Genomic DNA, 25,750 nt, shown 5'->3' on the forward strand with positions numbered 1-25,750 from the left:
CTCTGTTAGCCACACTAAAGTGGACCTTGGTATTACATCTTTTTTTGAAAGATACATCATGATCCCAGAATGCTCTCTGTTTAGATTTAGTCTCTTTTTCCATTTATAGGTTCGGTCAAGTTTGCAATTGCACCAATACTTCATTGTGGCTGTAGCTGGACGTTTCAAGTCATTCATCAATTACTTTTTTACTCTCAGTTCCAACTTCTTCTTTGCTTTTGCACTAACTCGTTTCCACTCAAAGATGGTTCGTAAGTGTCAAAAACATTAGAGAAAACTTAAATAGGCTTTAGAAATATTCTTTGTGGACTTGTTTCCCCTCCAAAGAAAACAGATATTCAAAACCTACATTTCTCCCAGCAATATCTTTACTTTCCTTTAACCTTCAGTTTGAGGATAGGTGTCCCAGAGTTATAGTCAGACGTGTGAAGGAAATAGGATGACCTTCCTGTGTTGGCATCCCACTTGTAAAATCCATGAAATATAAAACTTCACTTCAAGCTATTTGAAAGTAAACTAAGTCCAGACACTCCTGCAGAACTCAGTTACTCAGGCAGACAATGAAAATGCCTCTGAAATAAAGTTAATGTGAAAGTCAATAATTCATGTCATAAATTCTTTGAAATGTTTCACACTGAAGCCCAGAATTTAAAGCTGCTTGGGAAACTTTTTCCACCTGCAAATCACTGAAACCTTATTGGCTGTGCTGTTATCACATGATGCTTCCATTATTCAACTTTAACAATGAGTTATTTTCTCATTAAATCGTGTCCCTGAAATCCTCTTAAACTCTGAAAAAGTTTTAAAGCTGAACAGAACAGAACTTTCACAGTTAAATGTTTGTCAAACAGTTTTTAAGGCTGTTTTATTGGATTTTTAAGAATTCATCTAATCGCAAATTTGCTCACGACGACAAAGTAACAAATCCTACAAATTGGGGCGGCAGTAGCTCAGTCTGTAGGGACTTGGGTTGAGAACCGGAGGGGCGCCGGCTCAAGTCCCAGTGCGGACCAAAGTTGGTCTGGTAGCTGGAGAGGTGCCTGAGCACTGCGGAGGTGCCCCTGAGCAAGGCACCAAACCTCCCCCCTCCCCACCACCAGCCCAGGAGCGCCCACTGTGGGCCGCCCTGTCACTCTGGCTTCTCTCCATGAATGCATGTCCATAGGATCCTGTTCCTGCATGTGTGTGTTCATGACTTACAGAGTGTAAAAACTGAAATTTCCCCTCGCAGGATCAATAAAGTAAATCTTAATCTTAAATCTCTTCTAACGCATTCTTTGAGATCAGACGATGTGAAATGCCTTTTCTATCTCCACGGCCAATTTCAGACAAGTGTTATGAAGAGGGACAACATCCTTCATCTGTTTGAAGCAGATATTACCAGACTGAGAGCAACCTAAACATCCATCTGCAACTATGTAATGATGCTTAGAAGGTTATTAGTCGACATGCTGCAGTACTTACATCTTAGTGGTCATTGTGTGTGCATGGCCCGGTTGGATTTGGCAGGGATGAATCTCACTGAGGAAGACAGAGAGAGAGAGAGAGAGAGAAGCTTTTAAGAGGTTATTAAGCACGAGGATTTGAAGCAGCTCACAGCAGGTAGACAAGGACCTGTGTCGTGATGGGAATAAAGAAAAGTTACTTTACATTAAGAACCAGTGCTGTTTCAATTCTTGGAAAAGGCCGAACAAGAAGGACAGAGAAGGTCATTATTTCAACAAAATCAGCTCAGGAATGATCAGAAAAGAACTATTTCAGAGGCAGATCAGCATCCTCTCCACTGATTCAAAAAGCAATCTTTATTTACTTAATGATTTTTTTGTCTTTTGTGGGCACAAATTGAGACTCAGAAATGTGTTGATGTCAGAAAGATTTGTAGTGAATAGTGAATTGTCCTGATTTTGTTATATTGTCTACATACTGTACGTCCTGTTTTGCTCTATTTTTATGTTTTCAATGTTCGTATGTCATTTTCAATCGGGTAAATTTTATTTGTGATAGTAAATATTCTTACTTTGTTATTTTTACTGTATTTTATTTTAACTTTGTTTAATCTCTTAAAAGTCTTTGTATGTGATTTTTCACACTTAAATATAATAGAAACCAAGTATATCCTCTGAAAATAACTCTGTGAGTCATGACTGTCTACAATGGGTGTAACACCCGAGTCCCACTGTCTGTGATGTTTTCAGAGTTTTCAGAGTCCTATCTTCAGTTTGTTTACATCGCCAGGACGGCCGGCTGACTCCTCCCCTCGAGTATAAAAGTTGTTTAATTGAGGGACTAGAGAAAAGAAGAATAACATACTGCAGTGCCAGTTGTTTTGGTTTCATGCTGGTGCTCAAGGGCGACATCTGCTGGATCAAAAAATCACATATAAAGCCTTTAAGGTGAGGTTTTGAGATAATTCCTCATGGGTTTCTTCCTCACCTGCACATGTGTTTTATTTTTTTATTTGTTTAATTTTTTCTGTTTGAATCTTCTTTCAAAAAATGTGGAAATAAACTAAACTAAACTAAAACTCCAACTCCTGTTCATTCATGAGATAAGCAATTTCTCCTTAGCATATGGAAGTGTTCATGCAGTGAAACCACTTCTTCATTTCCTCTGGAGGTCATCAACATGTCAGAAACATTTCCTCACTGTTTTCATACAAAGCAGCTATGTTTTATTATCTTTGCCCCCCACACTCTAAAATCCAACCTGTTGTTCATTTCTTGACATTTTTTGTCTGACAGTTTCCTCTTGTTATGAATTCATGTGTTGTGCTTTTGTTTTTGACGGACACATCTCTTCATTATAAAGCTCTCTGCTGCTTGGTTTGAAGCAGAGAGGCAATAAATGAATACAGTGATTGTGTAGCTCTCCACAAGCTGGTGAGCACATCTATTAATTTAATGATAAGGTAGATTAGATGAAAAATATGCAGAGGAAAACAAGCTGGAGAGGGTGAGACGGTGTCCATGCCAGGAACACTGTGTTTAAATCAATCTGTAAATATCTCCCCAATGTTGTCAACATTTAGAAGAATCTGTAATAATCTGTTTAGTGTGTTTATCTGCATAAGATCCACTGGAAACAAACACACACTGCTCCACATGTGATAACCTTGATTATTTATTTCAGGATGCAAAGCAGGCAGGAAATACTTTCATGTATTCAAACACATCTGTTCCCATGCACAGCAAACAGCTGTCAACACCTTTAGAAAATAACAACAAAGCTCCTACGACAAGTACCGACCTGTCATGTAGTCTTTGTGTTATCACTTATACTGACAAGCAGAAATGTTTCCTTTAAAGTCTTTGTATGTGATTTTTCACACTTAAATATAATATCAAGTATCTCCTCTGAAAATAACTCTGTGAGTCATGACTGTCTACAATGGGTGTAACACCCGAGTCCCACTGTCTGTGATGTTTTCAGAGTTTTCAGAGTCCTAGCTTCACTTTGTTTACATCGCCCGGACGGCCGGCTGACTCCTCCCCTCGTGTATAAAAGTTGTTTAATTGAGGGACTAGAGAAAAGAAGAATAACATACTGTACTCACTGCTTAACTGTGTTTCTAGATCACGCTCATTTCAGGTAAATTTACATGCAGTGTGAAGATACCAGCATAATAAAGATCGCTAGCATTAGCATGCTAACACAACAATGCAGCGCGAGTTGTTTTGGTTTCATGCTGGTGCTCAAGGGCGACATCTGCTGGATCAAAAAAATCACATATAAACCCTTTTAAACTTGAACACATTCATGGACAGCAGCACTGTGTTTGGCTGAACAGTGGATTTTATTGTGGTGTTTTCAAAGTGTTTCCGCTTCCTGCTTAGTGCTGTGGGACATATTTGTTTTTTTACTTGTCATTTCTGTCCATCAGTATTTATATTTCTGGTGTTGTCTTTAATGTTTCTGATGTGTTTGATGCCTGCTGCTGATTAAATATTCTTTGGGAAAGTAATGAAGTTGAAGTAAATCATGTGAGTCCATATTGAGGACGCTGCTGTGGTGGATCACTGCAAGACTCACAGTATTTTGTGAATGTTGATCTTTTTACGAAAGATGAAACACTTTCTTCAGTTTGAGCTTTAAACTGACGGGTATTTTATGTCATCTGACTTTTAAAAATAAATCAATATAACTACAATTCTACAATTCACTTAGCAGACGCTTTTATCCAAAGCGACGTACATCAGAGAGTAAGAACAACACAAGCAAGGATCTAGAAAAAAGGGAACAATGTGAGTAAGAGCAAACGATCAGCTTTGAGTCTGATTGGACACACAGGTGCTGACAGGAAGTGACCAGAGGCAAAGCACAACATTGAGGGCAGTTCTTGAGAGCTCTAATCAGTATAGAAACCATCTTATAAGTCGTCGTTATCAAACAAAAACCATCGTCATTACCATCATCATCATCAATAATATGGAGACCATCATCATTAAGTTAGTAGGTATTCATGAAAGAGCTGGGTCTTTAGCTTTTTCTTAAAGGTGCAGAGGGACTCTGCAGATCGACTAATGAAAAAAAAAAATCACTGGGCTGCTATTGTCGCTCACTTATTCCTTGAAACTGTTCATACTTGTTAAGAGTGGATTGGAAAGTTTATATTCCACATTCTCAGACATGACAACTTTTTATACAAGTTTACAAGTTTTGTTTCAAGGAAATCAATGAAGAACCCTTGATGGCAGAAATGTCAATCCCTGCCTCGGGCTGGAGTAAAAGATCAAGACAATTACTATTTGTATGTCAGACAGCCAAATGCACAAAAAAACATCTGGTCTCACCCCAACCCAATCCAAGGCTTCGATAACGATGAGACTGAGCAACATGGACGACATCTCCTTTGATCATTCATACCATCACATCAACATCTTTGATGGGGTAAGACATGTTCTGATAAGTCTCTTGTGAAACTATTCATGGAGAACAAGATATTTCCTCTGAATTTAATCTCTTACAAATCAACCTGCATTTCACGCTGATGCCAAAAATACATTTGTGAGAATCATCCCAGCATGCAAATGTATAATCCATTCAGATGCCTTAATAAGATAACTGTCACAGTATAAACCATCAACCCACAGATTTTAGGATCATAACGAGCCTAGCAAGCGTCATTTTAAATCTCATTGTCAAAGACTTTACCAGTAAACACAGATACATCACCTTTAATGTGTGACTCTTTTATGCATGTTGTATTCTGATAAGAGGGGTCGGCTCAGGATTCTTCATCAGATTCAGCCTTACATGTAATCTAGCTTTGAGTTACCACAGAGTGAAATGTATGAATAATCATCAAACAGCATGTTTTATACTGAGCTAGCTCTACACTGAAGTTTCACTGAGCATACATATAGATAGGCTATTGGTCACTAGTTTATTCAACAAATTGTGAATGAGGAGCCAATGCATGCTGATGATGTTCAGAAAAAGGCATGCAGTGAAGGACAACAACAAGATGTCATGTCTGGGATGTCTGCAGGGAATTGGGATGGGAACCAAAGGGTTGCCAGTTTAAATCCCTGGGCAGACCAAAATATAGAAGTTGGTCTAGTAGCTGGAGAGGTGCCAGGTCACTTCCTGAGTGCTGCCGACAAACCCCCCAACAGCTGACGCGTTCCCTGTGAAGCAGCCCCATCTCTCCACTGATGCATGCCCACAGGTCCGGTTTGTGCATGTGTGTATTTTGGGACTATGTGTGTGTGAGAAGCATGTCTCTCAGTAACAGAGTGTAAAACCAGAATTTCCCGCCTCAGGGATTCATAAAGTATTAAAAAAAAAAAAAAAAACTATGATCCTGACGTATTACTAGAAAACTGGTCGTTAAGTAATGAAGCTTGATAATGTGGAACGGAGAAACAGGAACAACAAGCATCTTTAAACTAAATATTAAACAAGTATTAAAATCAAAAATGTGTTTTTCTGCTGATTCTTTTTTATAAAAGGTCTAGATAAACCATCTGGTTGGATCAAGAAGTTGCTTATATTCACACAACAAAATTTCCTGGAGCCCAAAGTGCGATTTTCCAGTTTACTTATTATATCTACCAGATCAAACCCAATGACTCACAATGAAGAAGCTTGATTTATTTTGATGCTTTTTCAAATGCTTTGAAGTGTTGAACAACCACAAATCTAAAAATCAGAATATTTGGTGATTCGTTTTCTTCTGGTCGATTACTCACTGCAGCTCTTAACTTCAGTGCAATCATCAAGACCACAGCATAGAAATATGATGTCATAGACTGAAAACAATAGTCTATTTCCTGCCTTGAAAACATCTAAATATATGAAAAACAAAGTACTCATCGTGATATGATGGGATGTATCATTTCAGAATAATGTGGGAGCTGTTTTCTGATTATTATTATTATTATTGTGTGTAATGTACAGTAGAGAGTAAATAAAGGAATTACAGATATTTTATGTTTTTGTAAGTTATGTTTTTAACATTTGCATGAATGATATAAATGTCAACATAAACTTAAAACAAATCTTTGTAAATCAAATGTAGAGCAATATATGTAAAAAGCATTACATGAGAATACTAAAGAAAACTACAATTATGTCAAAATGCTGTTGAAGTTTCTTACCTGAGAAAAAGGTAGTTTGTTAAATCCAACCACTGCAGCATCATTCACTGCCACATTCACCAGCAGGTTACAAATATGTTTTTTTTTTTTTTGTTAATTCTTATGCTATAAAACAGAGCAGTAGTTCTGACAGGTGGACTGTTAAAACCTCTGATGCTCTCTCAGCTTCACAGCACACACACGTGGAGAAAAAAAAAAAGTGTGTCTGCAATGTAGGCTAAGCTTCTGCTTCCTCTTCCATCTTCTTTGGAAAACGGTCACGCCAACAAAAACAAACATGTGAAACTATTTTTCCACACGTTAGGGAAGCTCTGCCCCATCTTTCTCCGCCAACTATTCATCCAAGGTCTGACTCACTGCCTGCCTGCCTCAAGCTGCAGCCGTCTGCGAGGAGGCGCGCCGGGGCTTGTCTCCCCCCCCTCCACCCCCCCTCCCCACAGAAGAGCCAGCAGGAGGCTGATCCTGACAATTTATCTCTCTCTCTCTCTCTCTCTCTCTCTCTCAGGATTAATATTGCACCATAAACACGAAAAATAAAAATAAACAGAAAGATAAACTCATTGTATTTTCTCATTTTGCATGATTTTCAAAATAAAAGCCTACTTGAGAATGCAACACCATGTAGGCTACAGCACTTTTAAGATATCTCTCTCTCTTATCTATGGTGGAAAACATGAAAAGCTGTCAGTTTGACACACAGGTGGGTGAGTAATTCCCCACTTCAGTGTGAAACACTGTTGGTCACGTTGACCGAGAGGTTAAAATAGCAGCGACACCAAAAACATCCAGTGGTCGATAAAAGACGTTAAAGTTGTTGTTGAAGGCAAATCCTAATAATGAGAAATGATAATATTAAGAGAATCTTCTTACATCTCTCTTGGGGTATTTTCCTCTGCTTTCGTGTCCAGGTTTCTCCTTGAGTCCGGATCAGGAGTTTTTTGTTCAGGTTAAGTTGAAATCCAGAATCCAGAGTGCGCATCTGTCAGAGTTCAGTGTCCATGTTTCAGTTGTTGTTTAATTTAACAAACAAACACACTCTCTCTCTCACACTCACACACACACACACACACACACACCGCTGCTGTTTCATCAAGACTATCCGAGCCCCTCCAGCTGGTGTACAGGAGGAGACTGAAGACTGGAGCAGGAGGGAGAGGCGCACACATACAGCGCCGAGCCCACTGTGATGCGTTCAGGTGCTGCTCCGGAAAACTGACACTTCAGGTGTCAAGAGCATTTAGCCTACTACTTTAAACAGGCTTATCCTTATTTGGGGTTTAACAATGACGATAATTGCAGAAGGGAGATGCGATTGAGAAAAAATACGCCGTAGCCTACTTTACTTTAGTAATTTACACTTTACGTCAGCAACCATTTCCCATGTTTCTAGGCTTATGTTATGCCCCAATACAGTGAGGCTACTTGAAACTATCAGTTAGGCTACTTTAGGTTTGTGTTACTTTAAATATCCAGATAGTTTGGCTATTAAAATCAAATATGTATGAATAAATCAAATATGAATAAAACAGGTAAATAAATGTATAGCCTAGAATAGGGGTGGGCAACTGGCGGCCCAGGGGCCACATGCGGTCCCCATCAACCCTCAACGTGGCCCTCAGGTTAATTTTTACACATCAATTAATTGGAAAACATGACAAAATCTGCCATGAAATCATGAAAACCAGAAATATGTCCACAATAATATTCGATCACTGGTATATGTCGAGTTAAATTTGAGACATAATTGACCGTAATTGTTTTTGTATTCTACAATTTGGCCCCCTGGTGGTGAGAATTAAATGAATGTGACCCTTGCTGTGACCAAAGTTGCACCATCCCTGGCCTGGGCCCAAAGAAATCTGGTTTACCTTTATGAACCTAAACACAGCATTGTTACGTGATGAGGTCATAATGAGCCGTTGTTACAGGATTACTGTCTACCTGTTAATTGGTGAATTCGAATAGTTTGAAGTCTGACTTACCTTAAATGGGGGAAGTGGATGATTGGTTGATACAATCACAGGTGGCTAGCTCCAGCATGAGGCATGCTAACAAGGTGGATAGGCTACATTACAGATGGAGATTGGAGAACTACGTGGAGAATGAAAAAGGAGGACTGTCAGACTGACCTGCATTCAATCTGTAAGTAAATGGCACAAGTCTGTTTCTGTTTTAAACTTGGGCTAATGTTAACTACAGCTAGCAGGCAGCTGCCAGCTAGCTCACGTTGTATTTTTGCGTTTTCCATTGTTGTGGTTGATGAAGCTACATGACTCTGTACTTTTACTAAAACATATTTAACATACTAACACTAATTTAAGAAAAGAAATCAAAGCAATATTCCAACCTGTTTCTTATCAGAAGTTATTTGTGATTCATGACATTGAGAGAGGAGAAGCAAAGTGGAATGGGTGAATGTATTAAGTGTTTTTGTATGCTAGTTTAAGTCCCAAGTCTTAGTTGTGTGTCGGCTATAAAGCATCTTGTCTTGGCCAAAACTGTTGCAAAATATGTTGACGAGTAAAGTCCCTCTCGACTTGTTTTTCTCAAGAAGCTTTTCCCCCCCAAAATAAGTTTGCAGCTGAACACATCTGTATCTCTCATTCTGCTGTTTGTGAGGTGTGAGTTACTGGAGGATAGATAACCTGAAGTGGCATGGTACATACAGGTGATGCTGTTATACAGGTAAATGTTTTATTTTTCATTGTCATATTCAGTGACTGTAAACTTGATTTACTTTCAGAGCATCACATTGAAAGTTGGCTGTTTTTAGTAATTCCTTAAGTGGACTGTTTGCAGCATAAAGGACAAACAAACTCTCCCAAAGGACTCAAGACTTCCTCTGAATATGCTGCTGCTGAACCCACTCCTTCCAGTGGAATTACATGAGAACCCCCTCACAGGTATTCTAATATTTCTAAGTTAGTCAATAGTGCACAGTAAACATAATGGACAAACACACCTTCAAATAAAACTTTCTACGGCTTTCAGGCTTTTTAAAAATTCTTCTTAATAGCCCCCTGTTTCAGCCCTTGGAAAAAGTCTCCATCCAGATGTGGAATCCTTGGCCCCGACATTAAGTCAACATGTTTTTCCAAATGCAAGCATACAGTTCAGTCAATGAGCCGTTATTTGAGACGGAAAGTATGTCTGTGTCACTTTATGAACTATGAAGGGAACTCCTCAAAGAAGTGTGAATAGTGAATGATGTTGGTGTTCTGGTGATGCAGCCTGGTGTTTGTCATATTTACATTACGGAGCCAGGTTAACCAAAACTTTAGAAAAGAATCTGTTAGTATGACGCTTCCTGGTGTCTCCAATGTGTCCTCCACATTATATCTTTACATGCCCCATAGTGTGGCAGTGGAGATTCATTTGTTGTATTTTAAAATAGTTCTCTTTAAATCTGGAAAACTACAGTTCAAGTATTTTAACGTCCTTACTCTGTTATATTGGAGGAAACAGCCACTATTTGAAAAGTCACCACAAAACAACAACTGCAACAAGTGGCCAGCATGAGCTCAAAAGCTGAATGGCAAAGGAACGTTGAGGAAATGCTGCACAATAGTTGGACGTAAAAGCCAGTACTGTATAATGTTAATGTTGACTTTGAGGAAGGTCCATGCTGTGAGTCCATTAAAACTGCTGAATTGAGCGTGTGCTCCTGAAGTTTTCCTTCATGCTGTGATTTATCTGTCTCTTTTCTGATATGCACCGGCTGAAGTGCATATTCCCCTTCTTTATAACATTAACATCAAGATTCAGTAATTTTCACTCACATTCTCATGTTTTTATTCAATTTAGAGCTTAGAGCTTCGTCTTTGGAAAAAATCACAACAGCATCCAAAATCGATGTAATATTTAGAACAGAATTCAATTATGCACAGGAGGCTACGGCCAAGGTTAGGTACGGAGCAGGGAAAGCCTGATTAAGCCAATAAATTTTCTCTCCGGGTGCAGAAGTGCAGATTCTAGTCTGAGTGATATACTGCCTGCAGTCACTATCAAACTTCATGACGTAGAAAAGGATGCGTCATTGTGTGCTTGCATACATTCGTCTATGCAAAGGAGGAGTCTCATTTACAAAATTGGCTTTCCTTGATCTGCGTCATGATGGTGGCACATCGCTTCGATTTCACAGCTCGCTGATCTTTATAGAGATAGATTTTCACTGTCAAAGTCAGCAGCCTGGTGTTGCCCATGACAAGCTGCAGTGACTGCTGGGGAGCATCTGGTTTCACACTCATCCAAAATCCCTCCAGAGCATCAGCGTCAGCAAAGACAGCAGAAAGAAAATAGGGATGATCATTTTCTGCTTTCACATTTTTGTGTTGTTTATGCCAAGTTCAATTACAGTTTTTTTCAGTTTTCTTATAAATGCAACATACAGTAGTCCCAGCTGCTTCCTGTAAACCGGTAAGTAATCAAGAAGGCACTGATTGGTCATCCATTTATGTTTAATAAATCATGTTCCCGAAATATAAAAAAGATGTGCCGGACAGCAGAAACCACATCTTAAAGAAACTATTTGATCGGCTCTGTTTCTGATATTGGAAAAACAAGCAGTCTTGTTCCAGTGCATCACTCAATGTCATACTTTGGATGCTGGAGGAAGACTTAGACACACTAACAGGCTGCCAAAGCGAATATTTATGAGGTTATTTCTGGAAACTACGATCTCTAATGCACCTTTTTCCACCTTCCTGTCTTTTATTCCTGCCCTCTGAAAATTCTTCCCATTCCCTATCAAGCAGGGCATTAAAGTGATAGATGTCTATGAAATGTTCAGCTTACAATGAATGAGGTGTATATACATTTAGATCAAAATGTTTGTCTTCACTGATCAGTCTGCAGTGTGGAGAGAGCGTGAGCAGGGGGAAACAAAGCCCCGCCCACTGTATGCATTCACAATGAGGAGATGACATCATTCCCTTCAGTGACATCACCCCAAGCCGAAGCAGTAATGACATCATCCTTAACATTTGACATCCTCATGTTATGATGTTCAAGTGGTTTAAAAAAATAATACACATGAAGAAAAAAATCGGATTATTTTACTCAAATGAATATTTTTAAGAGCCCCTGTGCTGGAAATATTTGTTTTCTATTTTGTATAGTAAAAGATTTGATTTTATAACGAGCTGCAGTTATTAATTCTGAATTCACAATGTATCTAAACTAGATGTGTTGCTATATATTTGACTGCATTAAGGACTGCATTTTTTGCACACAGCCTTACTATCAACATAATTACTGAAAATATTAGAAAATTTACCTGTTTTGTTCATTTTCTCTGGTTCTTATATCTCTCCCTACATTTGACAATTATCTTCTATTAAGCTCTTAAAGATCTGTCCACCAGCTATAATGTAGGAGCCTTATTGCCCATCACGTTAAATGTATGGATGCACGTAATCCTTTTTGTTCATTGGATCTGGGAGGGGGAGGGGCTTGTGGATTTAATTGGGCTTAGTTTAGACTAGTAGAGAGTGGAGCCACACAGTCTTTTGACCTCTCTCCTCACCTCTCTCTTTTTGTATAGTTTGGACTAACCTGTATCTGTTTTTTGTTTATTTTTGTTTAAGTAAACATTTAAACTTTGATCATTTTGTCCTGTGGATTTAATGGATGAAAATTACATAAGAGAGGAGTTTTGGGAGCGTCAAGCTACGGCTTCATTCAGTGGATACCTACATATATGTTAAAAATACATTTGTATTGAGGTTCAATTTTATATATATATATATTTAACCAGGAGAACCTCACTGAGAATAAGAATGTCATTTACAAGAGTGTCCTGGCCAAGAGGGGCAGCAGCACAACAAAAAGTTAGAGACATAAAACACACAGTTTAACATGTCCTGAGTCACAGAGCAGAAAGTCATCAGTCAAAGCAGCTACAACCTGAAGCATCTTCCCCCAACACCTTCAGTCTACTTTTGAAATGATTTAAAGAATCCAGACACAGATCATCCTGCAGGAGATTTCAGGCCGCCGGAGCAGCGTACCTGAAATTCCTTTTTGAATTGAATAGATAACAAGTTTTGTTACGGAGTTGCAGAGATGAAGACCGTGGCTTCCAGCACTTTTCACAATACACTTTTCAAATACTCCTACACCAAGAAGCTTTTAGAGCAACATGACATCAGCTCTGTGTTATTATTCCCCTGTCATCATTGCTTATGAGGTGATCTGACAGTAGAGCTTCAGTATCATCTCTGCAGTATGACTTCACCTGACATTATGAGCTGACAAACAGCCTGCTGTGTGTGAGTGCCGCACCTCACACAGGGAAGCCTTTCATCAATAATTGATTTGATTCTGCACTTGAGGAAAAAAAAAAAAAAAAAACATTGCAGGGGATGACATACCAAGAGGATGATGTCATGCTTGCAGGCTGGATGGGATGATGTCATGAGGGCGACGTAATCTCTTGTTCTATATGCAGACAGGATTGAGGATTCCCCTGCTGCCCCCCTGCTTCACATGCAAATTGAATCTCTTTGAGCACTGAAGGATGCAGTATTGCTGTTTTCCATATTCAACTGTGAATATCATTTCGTTCTCCCATTTTTGTGAAGGAAGGAAATAATATCTGTGGAAAAGCTATTGTTTTGGAGCATGCCCCTCAGGAGTCTTGAGCTTTGCAGGTCTTATGCTTGTGTTGTGTGAAGTTGCAAAGTGCATACAATACGGAACATTTAACACATTCAGAAATGTACTTAATATTTATAAATATCATCTACGCCCATCCTATTTTTTTTTAGCTTAAACCTGCAGCTCCTTAGCTTAGCATAAATAATAAAGACAGGGGAACCAGCCGGACTGTTTTTGTCCAACTGTTAAAAAATGAATCCGACTGTTGGAAACCAATAAGTGTGTTTTCTAAAATATTCTGATTTCATCAAAACTGTTTTCTTGATTTTGCAAAGTCCTTTTTTGGATGAGCAAGAAACTAGAAGTAAACCATTACAAGCAGATTTATCTGATTATAAAAAAAAAAGGTGATGTCATTCATCATCTCCAGAGAGAAGTCGATATGAACTGAGCAGTCTGCTGATGTCTGAAACTCAAACTAGGTCATCCTCCCAGCACTCCCTTTTCCTCTGAGAGGACTTCTTACAACGAGCCAGTTGAAGTAAAAGGCCTGAGTGTGCATGCAGAGCTAGTTGAGCAGTGATCATGTAGTGGCTAGTTTGACTTCCAGCTGGGGGGAGGATCAAAGTTTGTCACTATTTATTCCAGTATTTATAAGAAAAGCTAAAATTGAAGTAAAAAATTGTCTTTACCTCACTCTCCTTTATCATCTATGAACCCTAACACTCTTAAAGTTGCACACATGGGACACTGACAAATAAAAATGTAGCTTTTCAATATTGTGTGTGAGCGTGTATGGCGTGCAGAGACCTTGACATCTGCCTGTCATTTCCTAATTTGCCGTGTTTTGGTCGTTACTGGGTGTCAACTTTTGGATAGTGGGTGTGGATCCCTCAGCCAATCGCAGCTAGCAGAGTGAGTGAGGTCAGGACTCTGTAAAAAATGTGGCAACCAGGTGCAAGACTGTAAGCACACAAACAAGTTATCACCGTCATAGAGCGGCCATCTTTGAAAGTAGTGTTTACAGACCTGCGTTTTAAAAAAGCTCCACTCATTCTGCCTTTCACTAAGCAGCCGTGTGTGCTGACAAAACTTTTCATTTCCAGCATGATGTCTTTTCCAGAGCACGGCTCATACATGTCTCCTCGAAAGCTACGGCCTGCTAAAATAAAAGCCGATCCTGCATTTCTGGACAGTTCTGGTAACTGTGTAGGCAAATTCTGAAGGCTGAATCAGACAGTCAACAACACGATGTGCTCATCATGTGTGCTGTGAAAAAAAGACTTGCGAAAGAACTGGACACAGCTCCACCTACTGGCCACTCGCCCATGTGCTACAGTTCTACAATTATATAATAATAGACGCTTTTATCCAAAGTGACGAGCTTCAGAGTACAACACAAGCAAAGATCTAGAGAGGAGGAAACAACATCAGTAAGAGCAAACAAACTGTTTTAAGTCTGATTGGACAATTTTTTGCAGGATTATTTTTTACAGTCTCATTTGACAATTCTGATTAAATATTGCATTAAAGGTCCCATATTCTTCTTCTTCTGGTTTTATCTGCTCTTTAGTGTGTTTTCCAAGTGTCCTGTGCATGTTTAGGCACATCTATGTGCAAAAATTCAAAGTCCACGGAAACACGGCTTCTCCTACGTCCTCCTGTTAGCTGTAGCATTAGCCGCATGTAACGCTCGGTTCTAGCCCCCCTCGATAAAAATTTGTCAGTGTGACGTCATTGTCAGTGTGATGTCACTGATCTAAGCCCATTGGCTCATTGTGGCAAGACCTGCAGCTCATGTTGAAATTTCCGAGACTCGTGCTGAGCAATTGACCAATAACGGCAGAGCGGATCGGCCGACCAATCAGAGCAGACTTGGCCCACGTGGGGTCTAACAGTGTGGGCTCAACAGAGTGTAGCTGACGGACTCAGAGCGCAGAGGGAGCAAGGAGGAGCAGTTCATGAAAACAGATACTTTTTTCAGACTTTATCTATTGTGAACGTACAAAAGTAGGAACATAGATTAAATATAAGAACCTCAAAAAGGGCAGAATATGGACTCTTTAAACAGATTGATTTGAATTTGACTTGTGACCAAAAAGGGAGACCTGATAGAGAGGTACTTTTCCTCTGGCTGTTTACTGAATTAAGAGAATTTCCAGTGGCAGAGCTGCACGAGACACGGCATCTGCCAAATGTCAAAATCTTGTGGGAGAAGAAACAGACGGACCAAGTGTCTGAGAAGCATCGGAAAAAAACAGAGTGATTCAAACTTTATATGGTGAAGAACAATGAAACATTGTGTTCACATTTAATGACATTAAGGAGGTTTTTTTTTTCTTATGGCAAGCAGGAAAACCTGTTAATGGCGTGGCACGTTTTCTTTGGTGTTAAATCACCTTAAAGGCTTTATATGTGATTTTTTTGATCCAGCAGATGTCGCCCTTGAGCACCAGCATGAAACCAAAACAACTCGCGCTGCATTGTTGTGTTAGCATGCTAATGCTAGCGATCTTTATTATGCTGGTATCTTCACACTGCATGTAAATTGACCTGAAATGAGCGTGATCTAGAAACACAGTTAAGCAGTGAGTACAGTATGTTATTCTTCTTTTCTCTAGTCCCTCAATTAAACAACTTTTATACACGAGGGGAGGAGTCAGCCGGCCGTCCGGGCGATGTAAACAAACTGAAGATAGGACTCTGAAAACTCTGAAAACATCACAGACAGTGGGACTCGGGTGTTACACCCATTGTAGACAGTCATGACTCACAGAGTTATTTTCAGAGGATATACTTGATTTCTATTATATTTAAGTGTGAAAAATCACACATTAAGCCTTTAAAGTGAGTCCTTCTTGTTTTATGTTCCATTAACATGAGATCTTTCTATCTGGAGCCTTTTCTCTGGATGTTGGACACAATGCTGTTGGAGAAGCCCATGATGGAGAAACCAATGATTTACTCTAAAGAATGCCTTTATTTTTGCATTCTGCCTAAGCTGCGTTTTCTGGAAGTATATGAGAGCCAATGGATTGATCGATGTCCAATTATCCCCCCCCCAAAAAACAACAAATATCAAGTAAATTATTCAGCTAAAATACCCCCTTTAGAAACTGCATACAGGTGCTTGTCAAAAAAAGATATAAATTGCAGAAAAAAGGGAAAGGTCTGCACATTGTTCAGCACCCAATGAGCAACTTTATTAAAGGGTAACGTTTCGATCCTATGAGAAAATGAAACATTAGCCTAAAAGCTAAGCTAGCGAGTTGACTTAAGATTTCATTTGGAATTCAAACCCCAGACAACAGATTTCAAAACCAACAAAGAAAACAATTGTTACAAACCTACTGTACTGTTTTCTTTTCCTTCTTTGGTCCCTCCTCTCGAGCAGGTTTTCTTTGTCTGTTGCAACACAGCTGAAGCTAAATTCAGGTCATGTTCACACTTATTACACATTAAACCCACCCAATAGTGTTGTGTTGAGTTGTGTTTGAGTGTTGTGTCAAATGTTTGTATCTTTGTTTCCTGTCTTAATTGTTGTGCCGCAAACGGAGCCGCTGTGACGCAAGGCAAATTTCAGACGATGTCTGACAATAAAGTATTATCTATCTATCTATCTATCTATCTATCTATCTATCAATATGACCACTTTGTGTGTGTGATGTCACACAGGGGTTAATGAGATCGCCACAGCTAATCGGTCTTATTAGTCACAATGCTCATCTGCTGGCACAAAAACAGGACTGAAAACAAAAGGAGCGTGTTTATTTGGGGTTTGTGGGAGCAGCAGAACAACACTCATTCGTTCCAGATGTGAGTCGACAACATCTGGTTGTGACCCCAGCAGGGATTGAAGATAGCGGTTTGTGGGGTATCGCTGAGCATCAGAGACCGAAGAGCCTGAGGCGTGAGATGAGCATTTCTTACTCATCCTGTGGTCCTTCCTTTCTCTCTTTCTGCTTCCCTTTGACATGATCACACGTCAGCACATTCACTGCCACAGTGTGTGCACAGTGATGTGATGAAAATGGCAGAGCTCAGCTCATTTTCTGCGCTGATTTCAGCACATCATGACAATGTGAAGGAGTCATTCATAAAACCATTAACAGTCTCTCCCATGGGACACAATCTCCACCTTGTTTTCGATACATGCACACACACAAAAACACTCACACACTCAACCGATATGTCATTTATTCCAATCCAAGTTGGTATATTCTCTCACTTTCTTTTCTTTAGAGAGCAGTGGTATCATAAGGGAGTACCCCTCTCTTCTTTCCATCTTCCCAGGGAACAAAAAACAAATGAGAGAAAACGCCCGAAAGAGAGAAAATGTTGAGGTGTCCCAATGCCAAGTCTGTGCGTCATCAGATTTTATTATCTAGAACCTAACTAGCCATCTCCTCCGCAGCCTGCACAACAGCTAGAGGGGGTCGAGGATAGTACATCGTCATCTGGGGTCGGAATGGAGATTGTGTTCATCTTACTTTTATGACTGCGTTGAAACCAATCAGGGTTTGAGAAGAAACAGAGAAATGTGTACAAAGCTGCTTTAAAAGAACCATCCTCCATTCAAAAGGGGAAAATGTTTCCCAAAAACCATTCCAGTAATCATTACCTTCAATGTTGCACGGATTTTTGTGAAGTGATGTGATTAAAAGGCCAAATTATGAATTTCACATGCAGGTGAAGCATCCGACGAGAATGTTGAGTTGTACCCAAGAGGCAACACAAAAAGCAAAAGCAATTTTATCCATGAAGCACATTTCATTACAGCTCAGCTCAATGTGCTTTACATTGAAGGTTCATAAAAAAAGCTCTGACAGGTTTCACCACTGAACATATTAACATCTCCTCTTACTGGGGCTTCCACTTTATTAAAAACAACAAAATGAAACAAGTACTTTTTAAAGATGAATTTAACAAGCAGTGTTCCAAATTTGACATAGATTATGCCTGTAGTACAGTGGTTCCTAAAGTGGGGGTCAGGTCCCCTTGGGGGGGGGGGGGTCGCAATATTCCTTTCAAAAACATATCAAAAAATGTAAAATAGCATATCTTATCCATTATTGTGAAAATAGAAACAAAAACATTACACAAAACACACAAGATTAATTGTGTTCTGCTTCTAGCGTTTCTGTTTCTATCATTTCTGTTCGGGCTGTTGAGTTCTTTTGTGCTGTTCTAATGCCACTATTTGGATCGGCCTCATAGCGTGCCGAGCTGTGCGCAAAATTAAATGTAACCTCCTCCAGGGACGATGGGGGTCCCCAGTTATTAGCACCAGAGTGGGGGTGCTGTAATTCCCACTTACGGTGCGTTCCATTTGGTCTTGGAAGTTGGTAAATTCTGAGTTTCCGTTCTGATTCGTCATTAGGAACGCCACCCTGATGTTGGAATTCCGACTTGGAAAGTCTGAGAACCTTCAGAGCTGAAATCCAACATGGCTGCTACATGCATCAACAGTAACTTTCAAGCTAACATGAAACTGTTTATTAGCATATAAATCCTCTTTTAGTCTAAATAAATTAATCACACCGATAGCATTGTGCAACTTCTATCTGTGGACATGTTGTCGTGTATTTTCATGTGCAAACGATTACTTAGTGTGTTGTTATTGCCAGTTATTAGATCACAACACAAAGAGGCTACTCCTGGAGGAGGCCATGTTGAACTGGAACACGTTAACCCGGGTGTAGGAGCCAATTTAGTGTGTGTGTATTCATGCATTGTATTTTAATGGGTTTGCTTTATATGTTTGTTTATTTACTTAATTTGGACACTAGGTGGTGTTAATTGATCATTTGGGTTACAATTGAACAGGAAACTGGTGCATAGGTGGTGGGAGCATATACGGTTCTAACAACTCACCATGTCATCATCACCGCTTGTCTCCGCTTCATATGTGACAATAAACCGGAACATCAAAAAGTTATTAAATTTTGGACAAATTTTTTACGCGTCAAGAACTTTCCACACTCCTATGCAAGTGACTAAAAGCAAGATATGAAATTTGAACATTTGATAGTCACTACACCGGGTGTGATGTCATTCCAAGCTCCGAGGTCTGAGGTAAATCGAACGCACCATAATCACCACCAAATATATTTAAAACATTTTTTTTAAGGTGGGCTACATTACATTAATACATACATTAATTGAACCATTTTCTGAAATGATTTTAATCAACTAAGTTTCATGACGGAGAGGATTATTAAAAAGAGCAGAAGGATGCAGAGAAACAGGAGTTTGGTTTCTCATCCATCCACTGGGAGCCTCATATTTCTTCATCATCTCCCTCCACCAGGGACCACCTACTCGTATATGTTGCATGAGTCGATGTTTTCAAAGTTGCCGACTAACTCTGCAGCAGTCTGCGTCACTCAAACAACAGGCAATGACATCCAGAAGGTTCTATCTTGGAGTTATACCTGTTTTCTTGCTCTCTGCAGAGCGTCAGTTTCGCACCCTGAGCTATTCAAATCCTCTTAATCTTTTCACACTGACGCACGGAGGTCCTGAAACCTCACAGGGGAATGTCATTTCAGTACTGTTTTCTAAATTAAAATGTGCATCTGGCTGAGGCCATAGAGTAGCCTTTTTTTTTCAGTGAAATGTCTCCCCAGCATTCATGACGCATAGAAATGTGTAAGAGTGGTTTATAACATACTGAATCATTTAAAGCTACTCTGAGGAACTTTTCTGTTTGTCTTTTTGACACCTGTGAGCCAGGCGCTACATCTTTAGCTCGTACTGTAGATGCTGCATATAAGGGCTGTCAAACATTACAATTTAAACTGAAATTAATTGCTAAATTTCAGTGGTTAATCGCAATTAATTGCATCTTTTATTGATTGTCTGAAATTCCATATTTTTGCATTCAGAATGTTTTTTTTTTTTTTTAATAGAATTAATAATAATAATTAATAGAATAGAATAGAATGACTTTATTGATCCCAAACTGGTAAATTGTGGTGTTACAGCAGCAGGTTATCAGAGCAAATAAAACAATATAAGAATAGATACAAAATAAATAAGCACTTAAAATATAAAAAATAAGAATAAGAAGAGATTTATACATTAAAGATTTAACTTAACATTCTTACTGGTTAAAAATGAAAATTAAATACAGCATTTATTCAGGCTTGTCAACTGAATGTAAAAATACTTGCTGGAGGTAAGAGATGTAAGTTTGTAAAAACAGTGATGACAGTGGTAAATATGTAATAACAATATAGAGGGTTCTCCAGAGCTGTGCAATCAAAGATATACATGTTAAAGAGCAGTGCAGTGTTAACTTTTGTATACTTCCTGTTTGAATAAATAACCTGCTCTGATTTCAAAATAAAATCGGGAACATCTGGTAGATAGGAGGTTCAGGGAATGATCAGCGAAAGGGAAATTTAAAGTGAAATGTGTTGATGTCACATGGTGGATTATTACTTTTGACTTTTGGCTTTTTTTTAAGTGAGCCATTAAGAGGCGCAGAAGAGTCCTTGGTTTCCATCACTGTGACTGCAGGGAGATGCTTACGTACGGTGCAACGGAAGGGACAAAGTAGCATACAATTGAAAAAAATGTAAACCATAATTTCTGACCTTAACCACACGACGATTAATGCGATAATGCTGACAGCGGCTTAAAAAATTGTTTTTTTTTCATGAAAAAATCATCCTGCTGTCTTGTAACATTCATAACTATCATGTGCTGTGATTCCTCTCCATCTAAAATGTCAACAAATTTGGCAGCGTGCTGTTTATCTCAGAGGTTATAGATGTGAAAATGAGTCTATATTGCTGCAGATGGTCTAACTTGTTGTGTAGATCACAAAGAGGCCTGTGCTCTTCTTCTGTCTGTTTCAGAAGCTGTTGACGAACCATAAAAAAAAAAAAAATATGATTTTGTTTTCTGTCCAACTTAGGCACATTCTTCATGAGATTACTGAATAAAAAACTCACTAAAAGTTGTCAAAAAGAGGGGACTGCAAGATGACAATGTTAACAAGTATGTCATACAGCTACACTTATGTTGCATTGTGATTATTATAATTTTATGCTCCTGAAGTTGACTTGTTTCTCCCGTCATGTTTCTCAGCTTCTTATTAATGCAGCCTGACCTTTACACTGCTCAAACAACGACTGAAGGGCAGTCGTGTGTGTGTGTGTGTGTGTGTGTGTGTGTGTGTGTGTGTGTAAGCAAGTGTCTCCATGCTCCTTTATCAAACAGATCCCCACCCGAAGCTAAACACAGCATATAACCAGACTAACTGGAAAGTGAGGGTGAACTAGTGAGAGTGCTTTAATGCAGAGGAAAAATAAAGAGGCAAACAATACAGAGGACAGAGATAATGACAGGAAATGGAAAAAATTGGAGAGGAAGAAAAACCAAAACCAAAATGGAGAATTTAATTTCACGGGAAGTCAGTAATGTAGATATTATCCAAAAAGTAAATAATAAGTCATGTTAAGGGAAACTTTTGCACTGCTGTACTGGAGAAAGCATTATTATCATTAACCCCCCCAAAAAAACACAAAACTTTGTCAACAACAAGTTCAGGGAGTTGAAGTGGACATTAGCACAGAAACACAAGACTCACTCACACACAGTCACTTTGCGGGTCGACGAGGCCACAGTCATTTCAGTAACATCATTAAACCTTCACCCCAAGGTTGCTGTGGCATTAAATTCAATCTGTTGTCTGGGGTAAAGTGCAAATCGGCAACCTTGAATAGCAATAAGCAGGTATAGAGAATGGACAGGTGGACCTATGTATATGTATATATGTATGTATATAACAAAGTGAAGATACGACTCTGAAAACATCCCAGACAGTGGGACTCGGGTGTTACAGCCATTGTATTAAGCCTTTAACATTTCCTGTCTAAAGTATATAAATAGTGTTTTTAAACAGAGAATTTGCCCTTTAAAAAACACCTCTTGTACATTTCCAGATTCTATATGTTAAATGCCCTCCTAAGTGGCTAAACCTCACAGATTCCTAGAAAAAATACTCAGGAACACCCTTAGTGTCCTTAACGACATCTGCAGTCCTGCCTCAGGTGTGTACATGAAGATCAAGTGGATTAGCACAGCATTCAGATTCAGTTACACTTTTTAGCTCCTGTGCAGCCTTAAAGCTGAGCAAACAGAAAACTTACAAAAGCTCCTTTTCACCATGGAGATCTCAGAGCATGGCTGTTAGCTCCGACACAGATGGAGAGACCTGATTCTTCACCTCGCAAAGATCTAGCCCTGGACTTGTCGATCGAAGTCAGTCTGGCCAGCTTTTGCCCCAGGCTTGTTTTCAATGTGTCTGTAACCAAAGCACCCAATCCCATAATAAAGCGTGAAAATGAGGGCTGATTCAAGGTCGCGGAAAAATAGCCTGGAAGCTTCTGTGAGGAGTTTGTAAGTGGCAATAAAACACACTAAAATTAATAATGATAGTTTTAAATGACCAACAAAAGCAAAAAAAGCCCATCAGTGATAAGAATGACTATTTCTTTAATGGTATTTGTTATTCACAGAACCAGTGCCGGAGGGTAGGTGACAGACGATGAGTTCTGCAGAAACAGCCTTTGTTTACTATTACCACAGCAAACATTCACAGTGAGTGATATATATTTGACCTTTAAAAAAGCATAGATGATATTCTCAGTCAGAAAACACAACTTGCACATGCACAGGATGAGTCGAGTGATAAAACGTACCGCCTTGTCCAAAGGGGGGCGCCAAAATTAAAACAAACTAAAAGTTCCTTATGGGATATTCAAGCATAAAACTGAAATATATTGGAGCTACATTTTCTATTTTAACAAAAGTGATCTTCAAGTGGTTGCACTCCTGTATTGGTGCAACAGTAAAGTTGAATTGTTTTTAAATGACAGAATATTTAGGGAGTTAAATTTGGTCTAGGTCAGATATTGAAGGAGTTTCAGTAACAGCTCCTGGATGATTTTCAAAGCAATAACCTTTATTCTGTTTTTTTGTGAGAAAGATCCACAGCTACTGCATGTCTGTGCATTAGAGACATTTTTGACATGTTGGGAAATGTACCTGCTTTCCTCGCTCTGAATATCTGTCCTTTAAATTCAACACAGCAAACAGTTAGCTAAATTTGCAAGGTTAACAGAAGTTCCCAAATTACAAAAACAAATGTCGTTTCAACTGTGTTGTGGTGATCACAGATCACATGGGTTGAATCAGATCACTTTAATAGAATACTCCACAGCTAGCTATGACTCAAACTGTCCATCTTGACTTCAAATCTAAATGTATCTCTATGAATCTTAATGTTTCACATCTTCAATTTACTTTGCAAGAATTTCAATAATAATAAAATAAGTAGTTACATAAACCAGAACTCTCTTTATATTATTTACAAAGTGCTTTTATACATTAAAGTATTTATACACACTGGAATATTAATGCTGTATAACCTGTTTCTGCATGAAAGTCTGCAACAAACTCTTGTTAAGAATGTATTTTAAAAGACCAAATATCTTCCTGTTGGTTCAGCAAATCTCTCTAAATGCTGCCTTCTTTCCGCACAGGGAGTTAGCAGCAGTACATTTATGTTACAACATGATGCGATACACTTCCTGTATCTCCGCGGATCATTTGCGGCCCCAAACCCTGGGGGGGATTATCAGATCTGTGATCCCTTTCACCACAGATCAACCATCCATGCTTCCACTCATAATGCTAAGCTAGGCTAAACAACGATCCTCCGACGTCTTATTAAGACACATATTTGCTGCTGCAACTTAACACATATCAGATGTGTTAAAATAAATACTTCAAACCAAACAGACTCAGTTAGAAGCTTCAGTAGCTAAGAGGTAAACAAACAGTGACTAAAACATCTCATAGAAACTCATACAGGCTCATTTTAAAAGTGCATTTGAGACTAACCAGCCTCAGAATAATAAAACTAAAAACACTAAACACTTTACATTTTAATGATTGAGAAAAAGATCCTTTTAGTATTTTCTTAGTATCTTCTTATTTTCTTTAAACATGTCCCTTCATAAAACAGCTGATTACTTGAACATATAATCCTTGATTATTTATTCATCATTATTTATATTTTGTTTTTTTCAACGGGGTAGAAAATAAAATGTTTATCTGAAAAGATGAACTTTGTAAAGATTTGCCTTTAATTAAAAAAACTTGGAGATTAAAATCCTCTCACACACGAGAGATGCGTTGTTACAAAAAAGTAACTAAGTAACTTTTACTTAAAGTACATTTTAAATAAGTTACTTTTTATTTTTACTTGAGTACATTTTTAAACTGGTACTTTTACTTGTACTTAAGTAAAATCTTATTAAAGTAACAGTACTTTTACTTGAGTAGAATATATTAGTACTCTTTACCTCTGCATATTTATGTTTAATTCTATGTGACAAACTCTGGTGGATGTTGTAAATGTGTGATTTGTGATTTAGTATAAAGAGCAAGAGAGTCGGAAGAAGCCAGGGAGGATAGATGAGTCGAAAACAAACAAGATATTCCCCCAGGAGACATGTGCTTGTGTCTCATATGAAAGCCATCACTCAGCGTTCACTGACATGACTAACCTACGAACTACTTAGTGAAACATGTCCTGATACAAGATGTTTACTTTACACACAGAACACATTCCCAAAATGTATAACCTTTACGTTTACATTTTTTTTAAAGCTTTTGAAGTTGAAACAATTTTTTTAGCAAGAAAAAAAGATTCACCCTTCACACATTTATTTTTTATCTTTTGCTGCGACCACCTTTGATTTGTGACTGCAGCAAAAGATACAAGACTTTTCATGCTCCTGCAGTGGTTCCTCTTTTCTTTTTTTTTACCGCCCCTTTGAAATATGAGGTGAAAAAAATATGGAGTTAGAGGAATAACTTTAAGACAGAAAGCAGCATATGGACGATATGGAAAATAAGACAAAAGGAAACAGTGAGGTAGGTAGGGAGACGTGTCGTTTCATTGTCAGGGAGGAATCAAGAAATGGAGAGCCAAGAAGAACAAAACTATTTCTCTACACAAACAGCGACAACTCCAGTGACTCAGTGTTAAAACAAAAAGCAAATCAAACAGTGTTTTAATTTGTCCAGTCAGGTGTGAATCATCGTGTAGGCTGCCATTCATGTCACAGCTTTTTGTTCCATGTCTCTTTAGATGTTATTAAGAAAAAATGACTCACCAGCTGCCTGACACCAGCAGATAATATCCACAAGTTCAGCATGATAAATAAAGTTTTCCTTCCACCTGCTGCCCTTGAGTGTTTGTAGTCGCAGACTTGTGAGTGAGATGTGGAAACCCCAACGGACTGAGTACTTAATGTGTGGCAGTGAGTCTCCGGGTGTTAGAGGCTATTTCTGCTGCACGGTGTCAGAATACACCACCAATCATGCAGGACACTGCACAAAGGCCAGGATGTGCATGCGTGTGTTTACTTTCCTGAGTATCTACAAGTGTGTGTGTGTGTGTGTGTGTGTGCGCACACTGTAAAAGTAGCTGGAGGATTAGACTTTATAGAGATGAAGGCCATCTCTATTTT

At 38.8% G+C, this 25,750-nt stretch overlaps 1 protein-coding gene across 3 annotated transcripts in view; it reads right to left on the minus strand.

Moving 5' to 3' along the window:
• Window positions 1-25,542, minus strand: part of lepr (leptin receptor) — a 54,759-nt gene extending 29,217 nt beyond the window's left edge. Inside the window, exons 1-2 of one of the 3 annotated variants that reach the window (XM_065955600.1) lie at window positions 25,394-25,542; window positions 1,465-1,521 (exon numbers count right to left, since the gene is read on the minus strand). In XM_065955600.1, the coding sequence (XP_065811672.1) occupies window positions 1,465-1,478 (14 nt within the window). In that variant the 5' untranslated portion in view covers window positions 1,479-1,521; window positions 25,394-25,542. Of the gene's footprint in view, window positions 1-1,464; window positions 1,522-6,599; window positions 6,970-7,469; window positions 7,736-25,393 lie in introns of those variants that run through there. The other 2 variants (XM_065955599.1, XM_065955598.1) reach the window with 2 other exon arrangements.
• Window positions 25,543-25,750: the final 208 nt, after the last annotated feature.

This window comes from Labrus bergylta, chromosome 6 (assembly GCF_963930695.1).
Source record: "Labrus bergylta chromosome 6, fLabBer1.1, whole genome shotgun sequence".
NCBI lineage: Eukaryota > Metazoa > Chordata > Actinopteri > Labriformes > Labridae > Labrus > Labrus bergylta.